The sequence below is a fragment of the Rousettus aegyptiacus genome, unplaced genomic scaffold (assembly GCF_014176215.1).
Source record: "Rousettus aegyptiacus isolate mRouAeg1 unplaced genomic scaffold, mRouAeg1.p scaffold_m13_p_3, whole genome shotgun sequence".
Taxonomy (NCBI): Eukaryota; Metazoa; Chordata; class Mammalia; order Chiroptera; family Pteropodidae; genus Rousettus; species Rousettus aegyptiacus.
The window spans coordinates 74,898,523-74,919,123 of NW_023416306.1; the positions used below are offsets into that span (position 1 = coordinate 74,898,523).

Consider the following 20,601-nt stretch of genomic DNA (forward strand, 5'->3'; position numbering starts at 1 on the left):
CTAAGGTGTTACCATTTTTCATAAAGCAGAGATTAGAAAACTTTGAAATCAACTTTGTATTTCCACTCCTCAGGGATGTCCAAAGGCCCATTCTGTTACAATATCAAAGTAGAAAGTGGTGCATTGGCAATAAACTCACACAGAGACCTTTACAATAATTCTTTTTTGTTTCACAAAAGTTAATGAAAAACCAAACACAAAATTTCCAAATAATATTTATCAATGTGTATAATTTGTCATCCAAATGCTTTTTTAAAAAGTAATATTCTATTATTACACATTAAATTTATACAGAGGTTTCTCCTAATCCTTAGATTTAAAGATCAAATATTTAATTCTTGTTTAAATCTGAATACAAAGAACATTCACATACTTAATTTTATAGTATTTATTCCAGAACAAGTTATATTCAAAGGTCAAGTGAACAGCGAACATTCCATTTGCAATCGACACATAGTTGTTGCAAGGTAATTGTGTTCAAGGATGGATTTGCCCATTGATTTCTGCCTTGTTAATTGTCCCTTGAATTGGTGGTTAGAAAATCTAGTTGTGATGAAATGTCCCAGGTGAGCATGAATGAATTACCTCAAACCTCAGGACCACGGTGTGCACTCCCATGTGCAAATTTTCCTACCTGCAGCATACAACAAGACGGAAACGTAAACTTTGAAATTTCATTTCCCACACAAGACTGGCTCTTCCAGCCGCCTGGAGGGAGCCCAGTGTGTTTGGAGCCTAAGGGATTCTTTTATTCGGAGGCACCTTTGAACGCAGGAAAGAGAAGTGACAAGAGCAGCCTCACTGCCACCTCCAGCCTTCCTGCTAACACCATCCATTTTGCCCGCAGAGGGTGTCCTGCCTCCTCCTAGGCCATCTGCCTTGTCTGCCTGCCCTAGCACTCCTGTCCCATCTGCCCTCCAGTCTGCAAAGCCTTCAGATTCTTCAGATCCACTCAGGAGCTCCAGCCTCCACAGTCTTGCCGAACTTATCCACAACACTGTGGGGCTTGTCACGCCAGCGCCATGTGTGTTTGCTTCCCACTGGATTACACCCACAGGCAGGAAGAGCCCTCGTTCACGTCTCTATTCCAGGGGCCCAGCACAGTGCCTGCCGAATGTGACTAATGTAGAGATGAGGCCAAGAGAAGGCTGGTTGGAAACACTAACAAGTGGTACTGCGTTTGCAGCTGCACCAGAGAGGACAACGCTCACACCCTGCCCCTAACCCCATCTCGACCCTGGGCACACTGTGATGGGGACAGCCTCTGCCACACTGGGCTGTTCTCATCCTGCTGGCTTCCCACACACATACCACACACTGCCGGATAAACACAGGATGTAAGTCCGGACTTGATTAGTATGCCCCCCCCCTTTTTTTTACCTTATCCTCCGCCCTACCGTCCTCTCCTTTCCTCATCTTCCCTTGCTGGCCTTGTCCCTCGTGTCTTTCTATCATTTCCCAAAGTGAACCCCCAGGACCCTCCAGTTGTCTGTGGATGCCAGGACACATCAGTCTCCAAATCTTAACATTTGCCTAACCTTCTAGTTGTCATTGTTAGTTAAAATATCAAAACCCAGGGAGGAGTCCCAAGGTACAACTCACACAGCCATACTTCATGTGCACACATACAGTGAGATACACATCCACTGTAATCAATGCAGGTATATGTATGTGTGTTTATACACATACAGACGGAGATGCATGTCCATTGTAATCAGTGTGGGTACATGTATGCTTGTACACACACACACACACACACACACACGCACACGAGACTGACATTCACAAGTCCTGGTGGAAAGTTGTAATTTTTCTGGCTGCTATAAAATGTGCCAGTTTTAAAACTGTGCATCATGTTGCTTGCAAACTTATAAATATGTATAAATTCCATTATAAATAAATTGTAGCTGGCGGATGGCATTTTATCTTCCAGCAATGATTGCATGAAGTTATAAATGTTTGTTAATCCTCACTTTTAAACTCAGCATGGACCTGGGGTCTATGGCATGAAGTGGAATGAAAATATAATCCTAGAAGAGGGAGTCATCAGTGTGAAGGCTGGCGACTCACACCTGATAGTGGTTCTCAGAGTCTAGACTGCCCACCAACATCACTCGCAATTTATCAGAAATGCAAATTCTCGGGTCCATCCAGACTTCCCTAGTCAGGAGCTCTGGGGAGAGCCCCCATGGCTCTGATACCTGCCTTCTACCCCAAGCCTGCTTAGCTCAAGTCTGCTTAGTCCTTTCTGCCCAAGGACTTCCCAGCTTGGGGAGTATGCATAAGTGTATACAGCACTGGCCTGGACAGCCTTCGCTGCTGGGCTGGGTGGTTAAATGCCCAGCTCCTACCCCAGTGGGTCAGCTCTGAGGTGTGCTCAGCCCTGCCTCCACAGTCCCCAGTGAGATTAGTTATCCAAATCCTGGTGACTTGTCTGATCATATTCACCTCATCAGCTTCCTTCCCTGTACCACATACACGCAGATCTTCTCTCAGGGTCTGCTTCTGAAGGACCTCAGACCATACGAAGGGATAGAAACACTTTCTGATCATCCGTGTGAGTGACTCACACTTTTATGCATTTTGAGGAAAAGATGATTAAGTGTGAAGCTAAGGAGGGAAGAACTACTTGCTATTTCCATTGAGGAGAGCTTTAGGCGCAAGTCCTAAAGGACCATACTAAGTCCTACTCTCTGTCTTACATTCGGCCACTGACCACCCTCCGGCAAGTCACCTCACTGAAAAACAGTCTCCTCCAGCTGCATTATCCCCTGACTCTCTCTTGCTCATTGTCCTCTGTGGAGTAGTAACAGTACCAGGTTTGTGACACGTTCCAGTAAAGTAGTTTTTCCACTTCTCTTTCTCAGGACCAATTTCAGAAGTTTCACTACAGAACCAGAGTATAATTCTGAAACCCAAGGCCAAGATTTGTCTGCATCCCATAGTTACTTATTTGCAGTCTTTCCACAATTCTTCCTATTTCTAGTCAGGGGGTCACCATTCACAGGAAGGCATCTGTACGCACTTGGCCAGTGATATAGAAATGATGCAGTTTTGCGTGAAGCATCTAAGGAAACAATTGTCCTTCATGCTTACACATATTCACCACCCACACAGACCACACAGTGGGGACTGCACAGCCCTGTGGTGCAGGTGGTGAGCCACAGCTTAGAGAAATCCAGCAACTAGCATCAGGCCACGTGGCTTTGTGTGTGCCAGAGCAGAGGCTGGACAGAGGTGTCCACTACTGCTGACACTGCCCAGGGAGCCTGTGATCCAAGGAAACGTGTGACTGGCCCTCATATGGTGACCCATTCAGGGAAATAAGGATAGGAACACTAGTTTTAAAGCATTACTTATATAAAGGAGCCATCCAGGCATCTGAATCTATCTGAAGAGAAAACACCACTTCAGGAGTACAGGCTTCTTTAGGAGCCCTGGAAAGGCATGGAGTTAGGAGACATGAGTTGGCAGTGTCCCTGAGCCCAGGGGCCCTTTTGGGAACCACACAAAGTATCGCTCTGCCCACTCCCCTTCCCTCAGGCATGCCCTTCCTTCCACAGGCCTTTCCCTTCTCACATAGCATATCATTTTCTGTCCTCATTAGAAATGATCAGTGGTGCCCTTCTCCACCAGGAGATCCTCAGGTACCATATATGCTGTAATTGGGTCTTTTTCCAATTTCCCCAATAGCCGAGACAAACTTAAACAGAATCATTGCTCAAATGAAACATGAGGTCTGGTCCTTTGGCTTCTCAAATAAAAAAAGGGCCAAAGTGGTAGCTTAAGTGCAGGATACAGACTGGGAGTTGTTGTCCTGATGCCTGTTTATCAGCCTGTTCACTGAGCTGTTCAGGGTTTCCTTGGTAGTCAAGCCTCCAAGCTGACTTAAAACAGGGTTGAATGGCCTCAGAAGAGGCTCCACAGGCTCTCAGCAGGACCAGAATGTCATTTGAAACACAGCTAATTCATACAGGATGGTGCAGGTAGGATGGGTGGTGGATGGGGGCCTCCAGTGCCACTCCACTGGGCCGTTTTAGGATTGCTAGACCCGCTCTGCACTCACAGCCTGGGTCAAGTAGACAGGGACCTGTGAGGGGGGCAGCAACCCTGGAACATTCTGTGGGCCCGGGTGGCTCTGCAGGGGCGCAGCACACATCCCCCGGCAGCTGGAGGCCCTGGAGCACTCAGCCTAGTGCAGCTCTGCCAGCATCTTTGTTTTAAGAGCCCAGCCCTGCCCAGGCAGAGATACAGGTGGAGAAACTGCGGGAGGAGGGCTTCAATCTGGCCAGAGAGGAGACCCCATCACTTCTGCCTCCAAATCCTGACCTTAAAGCTCAGCAGAGCTCAAGAAACACAGGGTGAGTGGAGCAGCTCTCCTGCCTGCCAACTGCATGGCCTCCAGAGCCTCAGCTTCCCCGTCTGTGAGTGAGGCTCACCGTAATGCCCATCACTTGGAGCTTGAAGGAAGAGATGAGATGACTCATGTTTGCTCTCACATGATTCACAAATGAAGGGAACAAAGATAAGAAAACCACTGCCATCTGCTATGTCTCGAATCTGCTCCAGTGGCTACGAAGTGCCAATTTTTCCCAGTGGCTCTGTTCCACTGTAAACAATCTTATAATCTGAGCTTAAAGAATGAATATTTTGCATTAATATGGAAACAAAATTTTATCCTCCCAACACTTGTGATTTTCTAAATTGATTCTTATGCAAAACAACATGATCTATATCACTTATCACCATTAAGATAAATACTGACTTCAAAGCAGATTGCTACTCAAACTGCAGGTCACCATTTCTTATGTCCCCAAGAGGAAAAATAGGGCAGGTCAAATATTCAGGTGCTCACAGCTCTTAACTCTCATTTTCTGCCTGCTCTTGCCCTTCACATTGGCATTTTGGCCTTATGAGTGGGGCACGTGAGACTGTGGAAGGAAAAGCTATTTTATCTGTTTTTGTATGTGTGTACACCCACACACAGAGAAGTCAGATGTTTCTGTGTGTCTGTGGGGCTGCAGGCCTCCAGAGGATGAGTCAGGGCAGTTCTCACAGCCACTGCAAATTCTGCAGGGCAGGAGGTAGAGCCAGCTGCTTCCCTGAACCCCATTCAACCCCATTGCTTCTAGATAACTTGAAGCAAGGTATCCACAGTGCCCCTAAAACCAGAACCATTCCAAGAAGCAGCAGGATGGTCCAGATTAGTTCCAAACCACTGCAGAACATTCTAGAAGATTGAAGCCACTGTCACCTTGGATTCACTGGACCCTCAAAGAGCGAAAACTACAAAGAAGGCTATGTACAAAGTCGTGAACCTGCCCGATCAATCTTCACCCATCAGCTCTATCCCACTCCCCCGTCCTGGCCACCCCACCAAAAGTAGAAATAGTGCTTTCACACTCAGTATTAGAACTTTGCAGAATTAGCACTCATCAGAATTTTAAAAATCTACGTTTAAATCCTTATTCCTGAAACATCAGAGTTATTACTATCCAACTCCAAGTGTGTGTGGAGCATCTTTCTGTCGCACTGATCACGGGGGTGCGTATGCTATAAAATATCACTTGGAAAGAAGCCAGTATTGCAGCTCTGGTGAGAAGGTTCCAGCACACAAATGAGTCCTTCAATCTTTTAAAAGACAACATCTGTTAAACCACAAAGTAATCGCAACCCACATAAATTTTAAAAGTCACAAGCACTGTCAACTTCCCAACACCAAATGACCCAGCAGGAATCACAGTGTTTTATCTTGAAAAAAGGAGCCAACACTCAGCATTACGTGGGGCACACACCTTTTTCATGGAGCAATTGGGAAACTTGTTGTACAGACAACCAATCACTTTACCCACCAATTGCCCCAGAAGCAGAACCTCATATTCTCAAAACTGTAGGCAAAGATCAACCCAGGGGGAACGGCTGATGCCAATGTCTCCAGGACAGAACTCTAAGCACACATGTTCATACTGTCTTCGACACAACTCATACACATGCTTTTTTTCTCTCTTGAACATAAGAGAGGAGGCAATTGTACTGACAGCTACCACAGCAGTCTGAAATCAACTGGTCGGCCAGAAAGACATGCAAACCAAGACCTTTCCCTACTTATCCCTCCACACTTGCTCATTTTGTCAACATACAGATGAAAACAAGAGAAGCACTTGCCAGTCAAGATCTTCATTAGGGAGGCTCATTTGGTGCCATATTTGGCAGTAAAATGAATCCCCAAGAACCCCTGGACAACCAGGGTCAAGGCAGACAGCATTCCTATTCTCAGCATGATGCAAAACAGCTGGAGGGGGATGCCTGCTCCTTAGTGAAACTGCAGAAGCCATCTGATCCTGGACACCCTATGCACACAGGTGTGATGATGACAGCCCAGGAGGCATCTCAGAAAAGGAAGGACAGTCATTGGAACCAGCTTTACGTGAGAGCTAGACCTCTTTGGGTAGCATCTTACCTGATTCTATTACAGTCTCATGTCTGTTACTGATACTCTTGCTTGCCTCTGCTCTCCATATTGTGCTTATTAGGTAAACTGCAGGTAATGCCTTAAAGGTGGACTTTCCCAGTGGAATGGGTCAGTTGAATTAGATTTTTGCCCAGACAACTACAGTCGAACTTTTTTCATTAAAAACATACAGCACAGATCAGTCTTACATCTTTCTTAGTCTTAAAAAATAGAAATATAAAGAGATTATTTGTACAGGATGTATAGGTATGTACACCTTTACTATGCACATGAGAAATCAGAACAAGTTTGTGAAACCTGCACTTTACAGAAGCCTTCCTCCTGGGGCTTTGGAACAAGGCTATGAGCCTGCAGACAGCTGCCCGAATTCCCATAGCCCAATACCCATCTACTGGGAAGAACCGAGTCCTCTTGATGACTGGTGCAGTGTTGAGAAAGAGTGGCTGGCTGGTCACGGGTTCCTCTCTACCGGCTGCTGGAGGCAGAGCTCACTTCCAGCGGAGACGATGGGTAAGCTGTTCTCCAGATGGTGGTTGATGAGGTGGCTGATGCTGTCAAAGATCCTGTCCTTTGTCCGGATCTGTGAGGGACACAGAGGGAAAGTTGGTATGACCCATAGGCAGAAAATAAGAACACACTCTGCTTAGTGTCAGCCAGACTACCTGAACTGGAGAAGCACTTCCTGAGAGTCTGGGGCCTCCCCACACTTTCAGAGATGGTGTCTCCAGTGTCCCGGGTCACTTTCACTGGCTAGTCAATTCAGTCTGCTCATCTGTTGACCCCTCCAAGACTGAGCCACAGTATCCCCACCTTCAGCAACCAGGAACTATGATGATGAGCTCCCCTGCCCCCTGCCAGCCTTCTCTCCTGCTCCCTCCTGCCCTCATAGGCTCTATCCCAGAAACTCCAGTATAGCCATTCTGCACCACCCACTGGGGTCTGCAGGCTCTCATGGCCTTCTCATCTGTAGGCCTTTGCACTGACTGGCTCTAGAGGCCACTTCCACCCCCCAAAATGAGATGACACACTTCCTGTGAAGACCACATTTGAAGAAGGCAGTATGACATGTGGCCAGGAGCAATCTTCAAGTGTTCTCCGGACACAGCCCCCTGGGTCCCGCTCCTCTGAGATGGAGCGAGAGATGGGGCAGGAAGCAAGCACCTGCTCCACCCATTCACCCTCCAGGCCCTTAGATGGCCTTCGCGATGGGTCTGGATGCCTGGGTGCCTCGATCTCTCCAGCCTTATTGTTGAAAATCCATCCCTCCTTTGGGGCAACCAGCTATCCCCCAATCCTCCCTCAGGGACTGCAAGGGCAGGTGTATTCTCCTCTTCACTTGTGCTAATATTCTTCTTTCCCCAAATTCTTAATCTCGCCCCCACCCCCTTCCTTAATGTGGCCACTCTTGTCTCTCCCCTCCATCATCCCATCGATGGGACATCTATCTCTAGGCTTTCAGCCCCAGATCTCACTTCCACCCCAAATCTACACTCCAGGTGTACATATCAGAAACTCCTGCCTGGCAATCTGTTCTGGTCTCTATCAATTAGTGGCCAAAAGCAACAGCTCGAATTTTGAAATTAGGATATTTTCCTCTCCTGGGATCCAATTCTAAGGCAAGGCTCCCTCCCCACCCATCTCTGTGAGTACAAGAGGGGAAGAGGTCTCCCAGGCCATAGGGTCCCCTGACTCTTGGGCATTAAGCCTCAGTAATGATGTAATCTGATGGACACATTCAGCTAGAAATCTTTTTGTAGGACTTGTTGGCATCTTTCCATTGAGGCTGCTTAATCTTCCTGGAGCTCTTTAGAATTCCCAACCTAGAAAGAGGCCCCTGGGTGATGTGGGCAATCTACCTCCTTGAAAGCCAGGGGCACCGAGGAGCTCAGCGGGAGACTAATATTATCAGCATATTGCCTTGACATTGACTCCTTATTCCCACTTCTTAATGATTAACACTTATTTAAATCTAGGGCGATAGGGGTGGACAAAGGAGGATTTATGTCTGAGACATGGTCTTAACCTGGACTCATGTCAGAATCACTTTAGTAACACCACGCCCAGACCAACTTCATCAGGAGCCCATGATGAGGCCCAGGCACCATTGTATTTTACGCTTGCTCCTTGATTCTAACATGCTACCCAAGCTGAGGATCACTGGTCAATGTTTTGGGAGTACATAGACTGGCCAGCATAAACAGACACATAAACAAAGTCATGCAGAAGAGATAAGTCATATAAATTTACTGCCTAAATAAATAGGTCAGTTCAGTTCATTCCCATAAGTATTTGTTAAAACTTGGGTCTGGCTTCTGCCCAGAGAACTTGCAACCCACAGAGCTATCTGCATGGACCCAACTGCCATATGCTGGAAATACCAATAGCTAATTTAAAACATGTGGCAGCCCAGACGCACCTAGAACAAACTTCTCCAGACACCTAAAAGGATTCCACTACAGCTATGACACATGGAATGTTCCCCCAGACAACTGTGTGAGGCTGCACAGCAAAGAGGAAATAAATATGAAGATGAAACCTGGTCAGGCTATAGGAGGCTAGGCCAAAATATGCATATATAGGGAAAGAAGAAAGATATTAAATCAATAATCTAAGCTTCCACCCTAGGAAACTAGAAAAAGAAGAGTAAATTAAGTCCAAAGTAAGTGGAATGAAAGAAATAATAAAAATTAGAGCAGAAATCAATGAAATTAAAATAGGAAATCAATAGAGAAAAATCGATGATCTCTAAATCCTGTTCTTTGAAGAGATCAATAAAATTCAATGAGACTTTAACCAGGCAAACTAAGAAAAAAAGAAAGAATACAAATTACTAATATCATAAATTTAAAAAAAGGGGGGTCTTGCTATAGATCTCATGGATATTAAAAGAATAATAAAGAAAAATTATAAACAACTCTATGCCACAAGTTTGATAACCTAGATTAAATGGACTAGTTCCTTGAAACACACAATTTGCCAAAACTCTTAAAAGAAGAAATAGACAATCTGAATAAGCTCATATCAATTAAAGAAATTGAATCAATAAGTACTAATCTTTTAACACAGAAAACAGCAGACACAGATGATTTCACTGGTGAATTCTACATTTAAAGAAAAAAATTGTACTGTGTCTCTACAATTCCATTTAGAAGATAGAAGCAGAAGGAATACTTCCTAACTCATCCTGTGAGGCCATTATTAGCCTAATATCAAAAGCAGACATAGACAATATAAGAAAAGAAAACTATAGGCCAATACCTTTGTGAACATAAGATGCAAAAATCCTCAACAAAATATTAGCAAATTAAATCCAACAAGAAACAGAAAGAATTATATATGACCAAATAGGGTTTATCCCAAGTATGTGAGGCTGGTTCAACATTTGAAAATCAATTAATGTAGTGCATCACATCAACAGGCTAAAGATAAAAAAATTACATGATCATATCAATAGATACAGAAAAAAAAGCATTTGATAAAATTCAACATTAATTCATTATAAAAACTTTCAGGAAACTAGAAATAGAAGGGAAATTCCTCCACTTGATGAAGAATATCTACAAAAATCCTACCACGAACATCCTACTTGATGAGAAACTTGATGCTTTCTCACTACGATAAGAAACAAGGCAAGGATGTCCCATCTCCCATCTCATTACTTATTTTCAGCATCATAGTGAAAGTCTTACCTAATGTGATAAGACAAGAAAAAAATAAATAAAAGGTAGGCTGATCAGGAAGGAAGAAATAAAACTGTCTTTGTTCACAGATGATATAATTGTCTATGAAGAAGATCCAAAAGAATCAGCAAAAAAAAAAAATCTCCTAGAACTAATAAGTGATTGTACTAAGGTTGCGGGATACAAGGTTAATATACAAAAGTCAATTGCTTTCCGATATACAAACTATGAACAAGTGAAATTTGAAATTAAAAATATAATAACCTTTATATTAGCACCCCCAATGTGAAATACCGAGGTATAAATCTAAATATATGCACAAGTACACAAGAAAAATTACAAAATTTTGATTAAAAAAATCAAAGAATAAATAAGTAGAGAGATGTCCCATGTTCATGAATAGGAAGATTCAATATTATCAAGATGTCAGTTCTTCCAAATTTGATTTAGAGATTCGATATAATCCCAATAAAAATCCTTGCAAGTTATTTTGTGTATATTGATAAAATGATTCTGAAGTTTATACGGAGAGTTAAAGACCCAACTTAGGCAATTTAATATTGAAGGAGAAGAACAAAGTTGGGGCACTATCTGCCTTCAAGACTTAATAAAGCCACAGTAATCAAGACAATGTGGTACTGGCAAAGTAACAGACAAATAGATTAATGGAACAAAATATAGATCCCTGAAATAGACCCTCACAAATATAGTCAACCGACCTTTGACAACACAATGGAGAAAAGATTGGCTTTTCTTGGTGCTAAAACAACTGGATGTAACGTGCAAAAAAATGAATCTAGACACAAACCTTATGCCCTTCATAAAAATTAACTCAAAATGGATGATAGACCTAACTGTAAAACATAAAGCTATAAAACTCTACCAAGATAACACAGGAAAAAACCCAGATGACTATAGGTTTTGTGATGACTTTTTAGATATGACATCAAGTACACAATCCATAAAATAAATAATTAACAGACTGGACCTTATTAAAATTAAAAATTTCTGCTCTACAAATGAGACTGTCACGAGAATGAAATGACAAACTACAGACTGGGAGAAAACATCTGCAAAAGACACATCTGTTAAAGGATTGTTATCCAAAATAGACAATGAACTCTTAAAGCCAACAATAAGAAAACAAACAACTGGATTTTAAAAATGGGTCAAAACCTTAACAGACAACTCAGCCAAGAAGATATAGTGATGGCAAATAAGCATATAAAAAGATGCTCCACATGATACGTCATTATGGGAAATGCAAATTAAAGCAATGACGTATCACTACACACCTACTAGAATGGCCAAACTCAAGAACACTGAGAACAACAAATGCTGGTGAGGAGGTGGAGCAACAGGAACTCTCATTCATTGCCAGTGGGAATTCAAAATGGTACAGCCACTTTGGAAGATAGTTTGATGGTTTTTTACAAAACTAAACCTACTCCTATCATATGATGTAGAAATCACGCTCCTTGCTATTTTACTCAAAGTGGTTGAAAACTTACATCCACATAGAAACACGCAAATGGATGTTTATAGTAGCTCCAGTCATCATCGCAAAAAGTTGGAAGCAAACAAGGTGTCCTTCAGTAGACAAATGGTAAACAGACAATGGAATATTATTCAGTGCTAAGAAGAAATGAGCTATGAAGCCATGAAATTCAAGGAAGAACCTTAAATGCACATTCCTAAGAGAAAGAAACTAATGTGAAAAGTCTACATACTACACGATTCTAACCATATGACATTCTGGAAAAGGCAAAACCATGGAGAAAGTAAAAAAATCAGTGGTTTCAAAGGTAAGGGGAATGTATAGGCAAAGCAGAGAGAATGATTTTTTGTGCAGTGAAACTATTTTGTAGAATACAATAACAGTGGCTATATGTTGTATACTTGTCTAAACCAATGGAATGTACAACGCCAAGAATGAATCTAAGGTAAACTATGGACTCTGGGTGATGATGATGACATGTCAGTGTAAGTTCATCAGTTGTGACAAATGCACTCTCTGGTGCGGGTGTGGATAATGAGGGAGGCTGTGCGTGAGTGGAGGCAGGGGGTATGTGGGAAATCTGTACCTTCCTCTTAATTTTGCTCTCTAAAAAATAAAGTCTACTTTTAAAAAATAATAGACTAAATATTCAAATTGATAGTATTGGGTCAGATGAGGCTTTTAGGAGGAGTAGTTGGTGAGACAGGGTAAAAGTTTTATGAAGTATAGAAGGCAACATCTCCTAATCTTTAAATAAGGCCAATTTGGGGCCTCCGAAATTGTTTATAGTAAGGAATTTCTATTTCAATTTGATTTTTGTAAACAATTATTGCTAAACATGTGTCACCTTTTTAAGGCAGAGATCTCCAATGTCCCACACAGCAGTTTAATGAAAAGTATATCTCTTCCTCAGGCAGGGACTGAAATGCACTCTAGGCTCCATAGGTTGTGTGGTCAGCAGGCATCATCCCCAGTGTCCACAAGGGGGAGGTAGAGGGTAGCGGTGGAAGGTAGTGGATCAACCACAGGATGTCAGTTTTTGGAGCAGAATGTGCAGGTTTAGGGCTTAAAAAGCACAGAAGAAATCAAGTGAAGCCTGAGCTCCCCACACTCCACTCCTGCCTCCCCTCACCCCTTATCCCACTCCCCCACCTCCCTACCTCCCCCCACCCCCAAATACACACATCGATTCTGGACGTTTCTGCCATCAAGGCTGACTAAGCCAAGTATGGACATCCGTCAGAAAGGACATCGGGTACCTGGGTTTTGCTTTGCAGTCTGGGCTGCTTGGTGAGTACTGGGAGTGCCCTGTGGTGGAAGAACAAAGTGGGGCACAAGAGCATCACGAGTATGTGATGAGGTTTAGGGTAGTGCAGGGGGCTGGTTATCCAGAGGGGCAGAGGAATGGAAGCTGAGCTGCAGGCCAGGTTAAATCACAAACAGTCACCTTACATGTGAGCTTCAATTCTCTCCCAGATGTGGGGCGGCTGGGCCAGGCCTTCTGGAACTCTAATGTTCAGTAGGGGCGAGTTTGTAACTTTTTGTTCAAATGATTCAGAAATTGTAACGAACAACAAATCTGCCTCCAAGATGACATTTTAGGAACCCTGCAGCTGGTTAGAATGTAGTATCTCCAAATACAGAACTCTCGGCCCAGGAAAACTTTTCCCAGGCCTCTGTTAGGCCTCCAGCATAAGTCACTCCTCAGAAAAGGAGAAAATCCTAATTAAGTTGCTAAAGAAGGAAGGCTGGGACCACTGCACTCAATTTGTCCCCAAAGCTGTCGGCTCCAGCAGCGTCCTCAGTGACCAAAAGCCATTCCAAATACACTCGTGGAGTGAGAGGCCCTAGCCCAGGACACTGACCCAGGTAGAACATAGTCATCCTGCCAAGCGAACATGATACCTTTGTAAAAATTCATGAACACAGAGAGAACTGTGGGAAAAAAGCACAGGGCGAGATGAGCAGTGGCTCTCCAGAAGGCCTGGCTGGGCCCCTAGGCCCAGCGGAGACTAGATGCTCACTTGCCCTAGGCTCTCACAGGAGAGTGTGTGCCTCCGACGCCCTCTTGTGGCCAGCAGAACACAGCCATGGGGAATTTGAAATGGGAGCTGGGGGATTCCTTCAGGATTGTCTGGTGTTGTCCTCCCTAAACATGGAACAATCCTGTAACTAAAGCTCCAAAAGGTATAGCCTGGGAACGAGGTAGAAAGAGGAAAGTCCAGAAAACACCAAGGACCCTGCCTTGCTCCAGGGGCTGTGAGAAGCTGTACTAAGCGACCATCCTTCTCACTTGATGACAAGGCAATGGGGTCACATGATTTGTCCAAGGCCAAAGATGATAGTGACTGAAATGGCACAGTAATTTCTATTGAACAAATTTGTACTGAATGAAGGCACAAAGCCAATGACGGAGATCAAGAGGTCTGGACAGCAATCTGGACAGACCTTGGTCTCCTGCTTATCTGGGACCTCTACCCCTGCTCCATGTTCCTGCATGTGGTTGGGCTATGATCTTGCAGAATCTTTGTCCCTGGCCAAAGCCATCCAAGAACCTCAAAGCTTCAGGCACTGCTGGAGCACCTTGACCTTCTTCCCGGAGTTCCAGAAGCCTAGAAGAAGATGCTATGGGTTTCTCCTGTCCCACTGCACACCCAGGCCTGAGCCACACAATGGGGAATGCTCCATCCACTCACAGCATGCTTCGTGTCCTGGTCATGGTTGTCTGAGGCCTGGAGGGTTTTCTCAGGCAAATGATGGCTTGGAGAGAGTTGGTCCACTCTCTGTAGCGGCGGGGGGGGGGGGGGGGGGGGGGGGGGGGGGGCGGGGGCAGGCACTGGCTTTTTTAATGTGATGCAAACTGCAACGAAGAATATTCAGCCCAGGGACTCAGATGCCCACTCTGATCTACAGCATGAGAACTGAGCAGCCACAGGGTCAGGAGCCAGGAATAAATTCAGAGGCTAGCTTAATAGGGCTTATCATTAAAGTATTTGATACTTTGAGTTGCTGACAATATTTTTAATCATTTCAGAAAAAGTCTGAAAATAGAAGAGAATTAGATCCCAAAGGTAAAAGTATAGAGACAAGCTCAGTGAGAAGGAACATTGCTCCAGGCCTCTGGAAAGACTGGTCTTACTGGAGATCAAGAATACCTGGGAGCCTGAGAAACAGCTCAAAAGTGCTGATAAATTAAACTAAGTAACAAATTGGAAGTGTATTCTGACTTTTCAATTGTACCAGGTTGTAACAATGCCACTTTGTCTAATCTCCAGAAATCCAGAGTGGTGTAGGGGAGGTGGAAATCCTTCTTCGTTATTTTTCCTTTTGCTGTCTATTCTCACCTACCTCTCAGAAATTCGGTAGGAATTAATTGTTCAAAATTTAGTCATACAGGCTCTTAGATTATCCACTTTTGTGTTTAAGTGGTTGTGTAAAGCAGAACAGAATCAGAAGATAATGCCACGGACGAGAAATACCACTGGCCAAGAAATCACAAGTCTTGGGTTTGAATTCTATCTCTACTGCTAGTTGCTGTGTTAATTTGACTAGTTACCTAACCTATCCATCCTCGTTTTTAGAAGGATGTTTTCACTAGACCATGCCTCGGACCCTCCTGGAGACTTGTGGAAGCGCAGATTGCCAGACACCCTCTGACTTCACCCCAAGGTTCTGACTCAGCAGGTCTGGGGTGGGGCCTGAAAATTTGCATTTATAATGGGTTCTAGTAATGCTGATGTTGCTAGACAGGAAACTAACCCCAAGCTGAGAACTGTTTGACTAGAAGACTGGCTCAAAGCTCTTTTGGTCTGATTTGTATTATTAACTAGGAGGTGATAGTTGCTTGTCCCGTAGGGCAGTGACAAGAGAGAAGGCAGTTTTGAGCACCTGGATTCACATCCTTGTCTGCTACCTCTTATTGGTGCCCCTTTGGGTAATTTGCTGGCCTCCCTGGGACTCCCTTTCCCTGTAAAATGGTGAGAATATAGCTCTACTTCATAAGATTCTCCTTAGGAGTGAATAATTGATATATGTGTAGTACTTAGCACAGTACATGGGCACCAGGAAGTGCCTGGCCCTAGTAAATGCATGGCTGCTGATAAATAAGTGCATGATCTCCAGTAAGTGCACAGTTCCAGAAGGAGTCCATCCCCTAGAAAGTGTGGAGTAAATGCTTGCTGTTTTTCGTACCACACCGATCAGTTGAAATTTACCCAAAAGAGATTTGAAGCAGGGAGTGACATTAATGGACCCTCTTGTTGGCAGTGGGAGTAGGGGTCGGGGAGGTAGGCACAGATAGTCTGGGTAGTTGGGGAAGGAGGGCACTTTTGCAGATATTTAGGGATGTGGTCAGTCATCAAATGTGAAGTGTGAGAGGGAGGTGCTGGTGTCTGAGGCTTGGTGATTGGACAAGTAGTGGGAAGGAATCCAGGTGGCAGGTGAGGTGAGGAGGTAGGGACAAAGTGACAATGTTTTTTACCTAAGATATTGTACACTCGAGCTGCTTAGGGAACATTTAAGTGGAGTTGCCCTGTAGGCAGTTAGAAATACCATTTAAAGATTGTGCATTAAGCTGTACACTCAATCAATGACAAAATGATTACATCTGGCGCCTTCCAAAGGGTCATACTGGAATAGGCAAAGCTCTCAGAGATGTCTCCTGATTAAAACTCTGGCTCTAATGGTAATGTAGGGAAGAGGCAAGAAAATTAAAATGTTAATCAAGCCACATTCAGAGATTGCAATATGCTGATTAGTCCTGCTGCTAGGCCAGGAGGAAACCTCCAGAACAAAGGAAGATTTCTACTGAGATTACTAACAAACCATTTGCCACACCTGTGAAGGGGTAACAGGAACCAAGAGATTCATTCCCTATGGCTAAAACCATGGGGAACTTAAAGATTAAAAGCTAGGAAGTGCCAGCCAGCGGGCTTTCAGCACAGAGCTGCCACCCTGTGTCTAAGGTCTCGGCTTTGGCTGAACCCATTGGGAGACTCCCACCCCCACAGTCTCTTGCCTCAGTACAGCCTAACCCAGGTGGGATGTAGACCACCCCAGGCACGTTGCCTGGCCTCTTGTAGATTTGAAATTAAGGCCAGATCCACATTTTTCTTAGGCAAAATGAACACAGTGTCAGGCCCATGTCAGCCCCAAAATGCAATGCCAAGACTCAGACTTGGGATCTTGTACATCGATTGCTTCCATTCTTCCAATTGACACCTTACCCTACATGAGCACTCATTTTCCATTTAAATAGTGAGCCTGACCTTGATCCCTGCATACCTGGAGTCCTGGATGGCCTCCTCTTTCCCTCGATAAGCCTATGGTTTCCATGACCAGCCACATCTAGAATGAGAAGAACACTAATGGGCTTCCTGGTTTCTTTCCCTTCTGGGTTTAACTTTCCTTCCTCCCCTAGTTCCAAGGTACTGAGAAGCTCTTCGTCATCTCCAAGTTTTCCCAAGAGTCAGCAAAGTACTATTTCTGACAATAGAAATGAAAACAAGGTAGAAGGCTGACCATGTGACCATAAAGGAAATTTATAGGAAATGGGCACCAATCAGGGTTTCTTCAGAACTATGTCAGAGAAGTGCAGAAAAGTAGTGGATACATTAGCTCCAAGCTCCCCTGAGCAAGACTCAGTAGCCCTTGCCATTGGCATATTTACAGAGAAAAAGAAGGGGGTTCCTTACCAATTATCAAGTGAGGAAGATTCTAAAATGTACCCATGTGTTTTTATTTCTTTAATTTTGTGATCCTTGATAAAAAATTGAGATGAGCGAATAGCTGATGTTTTATATCATTAGGTGATTCTATTTTTAGAGGAAAAAGCATGAGTAAAGGAATAATAATTTAAAATGTGAGATTGAGTGTAAGTGCTGTCCTATCCCACTTTCCCCCAGTGAACTAAAAGCAAAGAAACAGAGTTCTAAAACAAAAGAGAAGGAGGCAAATTGCCAGAGGATATGGTGACCTCAGCATATTGTGGGCTAGCAGAAAAGACAGGAGCCTGCTGAAACAAAAGACAAGGGAGAGGGCAACCTAGAATGCAGGAGGAAGGAGTGAAACCTGCAGCCAAGGAGAGAGATCCCAGCAAAAGTAAGAGGGGGAGCAGTTCGGTGGTCACCAGGAAGACTGCTGTTAAGTGACTGAAGAGGCAGCTCCACCACCCCTTCCTTCCATTTTGCCTCCTTATAGCCAACTAACATTTTAGGAAAGAAGCCAGAGAATGTTTACCCAAAGAAATTAAACATGTTTCCTGGGGGGAAATTAGGTTGCACGAGAGTGATGTTGATGCCACATAAAGTGCTCCTGGGAGCACACAGCCTAGGAGCCCAAGCCCCTGCCCTTCCCTTCTCAGCCTACAGTCCTCTAATTTGTCAGACAACAGCTTACCTCATTCCATACCTCGTCCCTTCCATCCTCTCCCCACCCCATGCCCCACCATGCACACATAATCTCAGTCAGTCTTCGATGCCAATGCTGGGGAAGACTAAAAGGAAAAAGATCTATGTGTATGTCTACAACAGAGGAGAACTATTCCAGGAGAATCAATCTGGTTTCTTGTTCTTAAATATCTCAGGGAAAATGTAATGGGCATCTTAAGAACACTAATGTCACAAAGACAAAATTTCTGATGAACAAATAAAAACACCTGACCCTAGAAGATAATTTGGAAACAGACAAAAAATTTAAAACAATCATATTCATAATATCAAAGTCAAAAAGGTGCTTCATCCATTAAAAGGAACGAGATGCATGAAGAATACAACAGAGAACAACAAATTTTGTTTTAGAAATTAAATATACAATTTGTAAAAATATACGTATAATTTATATATCACATAAAGTGTGGATGAGAGTCAAAGAGAGCTAATAGAACATAGAGCAAATTTTTAAATAACTGGAAATTTGAGTAAAGAAGAGATGGAGGTCAGTCCAAGAGAGCTATCCCCTCAGTCGGGTGTTCCAAGAAAAAAAATATGAGAAACAAAAAATTATCAAAGAAATAATATAAGGAAATTGCTCTGACTTAAGAAAAACAAGTTTTCAGATTGAAATGATTCATTCAGTCCCTGGATGCCTGACCATGTCACTGCAGAAGAGAAAGAAGAAAGAACCTAAAATTTCTAGAGTGGAAAAAAAGGTAACTCACAAAAGATCAAAAATCAAGCCAGTCACATTACAACCAACCATACTGTGAATCAAAAGTGACCTCAAAATACATTTTCAGACAAGTAGGAATGACGAAGTTCATGCCTGCGAACCTGTTCTGCGGAAAGCACTTGAGAAGCACTCCAATAAAAACTCAGTGAAAACCAAGAAGGAAGAGGTACAATATATAGAACACTCTGAAACTCACCCAGGAGTTCAATCAAAATATGTTCCTGGAGTGATGGGTTTGCTCTAAAAATCTATTAATTCACATTAGAACAGGAAGTAAGATTGTCTTTACGTGTTTCAAAAACAGATGGAATGAGCTAGATTACAGTAATAACATTGTGAGGAAAGCATAGGTATCTTCTCTCAAGAAGAAAGCAATCAGAAACCTTGAAATTAACATTAAAAGTAATAATAATATATATGAAGTAATGTTGAGACTAAATAGAAATGTAATATATGCATAACATATTTGCCAATAACAGCACTAAGGATGTGGGTAGGAGCAAGGCTACACAAGGCCAAGGATAACTTCAAAGGGCAAAGTAATAATTATGACAATGTATTGTTGGGTTTGTAACATTAATATATATAATGTATATAATGATAATGCCACACAAAGGGGGGAAGGGAATAGAGTTATACAGGAATAACATTTCTCTATAACACAGGAAATAAGAGTATAAATATGAGGCTGATTCTGAAAAGTTCAGATGTATATGGTAAACCTTAGGGCAACCGCTGAACAAATCTCAAAAAAAGTAAACAAAATTATTAATGAAATTAAAATATTACCTTATAAAATATTCACTTAAGGCAAAAGGAACAGTAAAGAAGGAAGAGAGGGACATATAAGACATGAAAGCAAAAAGTAAAATGGCAGATGTAAATCCAACTGTATCAATAATAACATTAAATGTTAATAAATTAAACAGTTCAATCAAAAGGCATAGATTATCCAAGTAGATAAAACATGATCTAATTCTATTTAGAGGAGATACACTATAGATTCAAAGCTACAGATAAATTGAAAGTAAAGGATAGAAAAAGATATATCACGCAAATAGCAACCTCAAGAAAGCTATGCAAATACCAGGAAACAGACTTCAAAATGATAAAAGTTCCTAGAGATAAAGAGGAACATTTCATACAGATAAAGGTCAATCCATTAGAATTATGATATAACAATTATAAACATAAACCATAATACAAAAATATATCAATCGAAGCTGACAAAATCAAGGAATAAATAGACAGTTCAGCAATAATAGAGACTTAAATATCCCACTTTTAATTATATATAGAACAACTGGACAGATGACCAATAAAGAAATAGAAGATTTTATCAACACTACAAACATAAACATCTATAGAACATTCTGCCCAATGACATCAGAATATAAATTCTTCTCAAACGCACATTGGCTTTTCACCAGAGGAGACCATATGTTAGGCCATAAAACAAACCAAATAAATATAAAATGATAGAATTAATATAAATTATGTTCTCTGACTAAAATGGAATGTAATTGAGAATCAATAACAGGAAAAAATTTTGCAAATATGTGAAAATTAAACAACAAACTCCTACATAACCAATGAGTCAAAGAAGTCAGAAGAAAAACTTAAAAATGTTTACAATGAATGAAATGAAGATACAACAGACCAAACTTATGGGATGCAGCTAAAACTGAGAAATTTATAGCTTTGATAAAAAAAAAATGTCAAATCAATAACCTAACCTTTCACCTTAAAACACTGAAAAAGTAACAGCAAAATAAACTTAAAAC

At 42.5% G+C, this 20,601-nt stretch overlaps 1 protein-coding gene across 7 annotated transcripts in view; it reads right to left on the reverse strand.

Moving 5' to 3' along the window:
- Positions 1-206: 206 nt before the first annotated feature.
- Positions 207-20,601, reverse strand: part of SHC3 (SHC adaptor protein 3) — a 148,916-nt gene continuing 128,521 nt past the window's right edge. For all 7 annotated transcript variants that reach the window (XM_036238631.1, XM_016133436.2, XM_036238635.1 and 4 more), the window contains one exon: positions 207-7,052. In XM_036238631.1, coding sequence (XP_036094524.1) covers positions 6,924-7,052 — 129 coding nt within the window. In that variant the 3' untranslated portion in view covers positions 207-6,923. The remainder of the gene's footprint in view (positions 7,053-20,601) is intronic.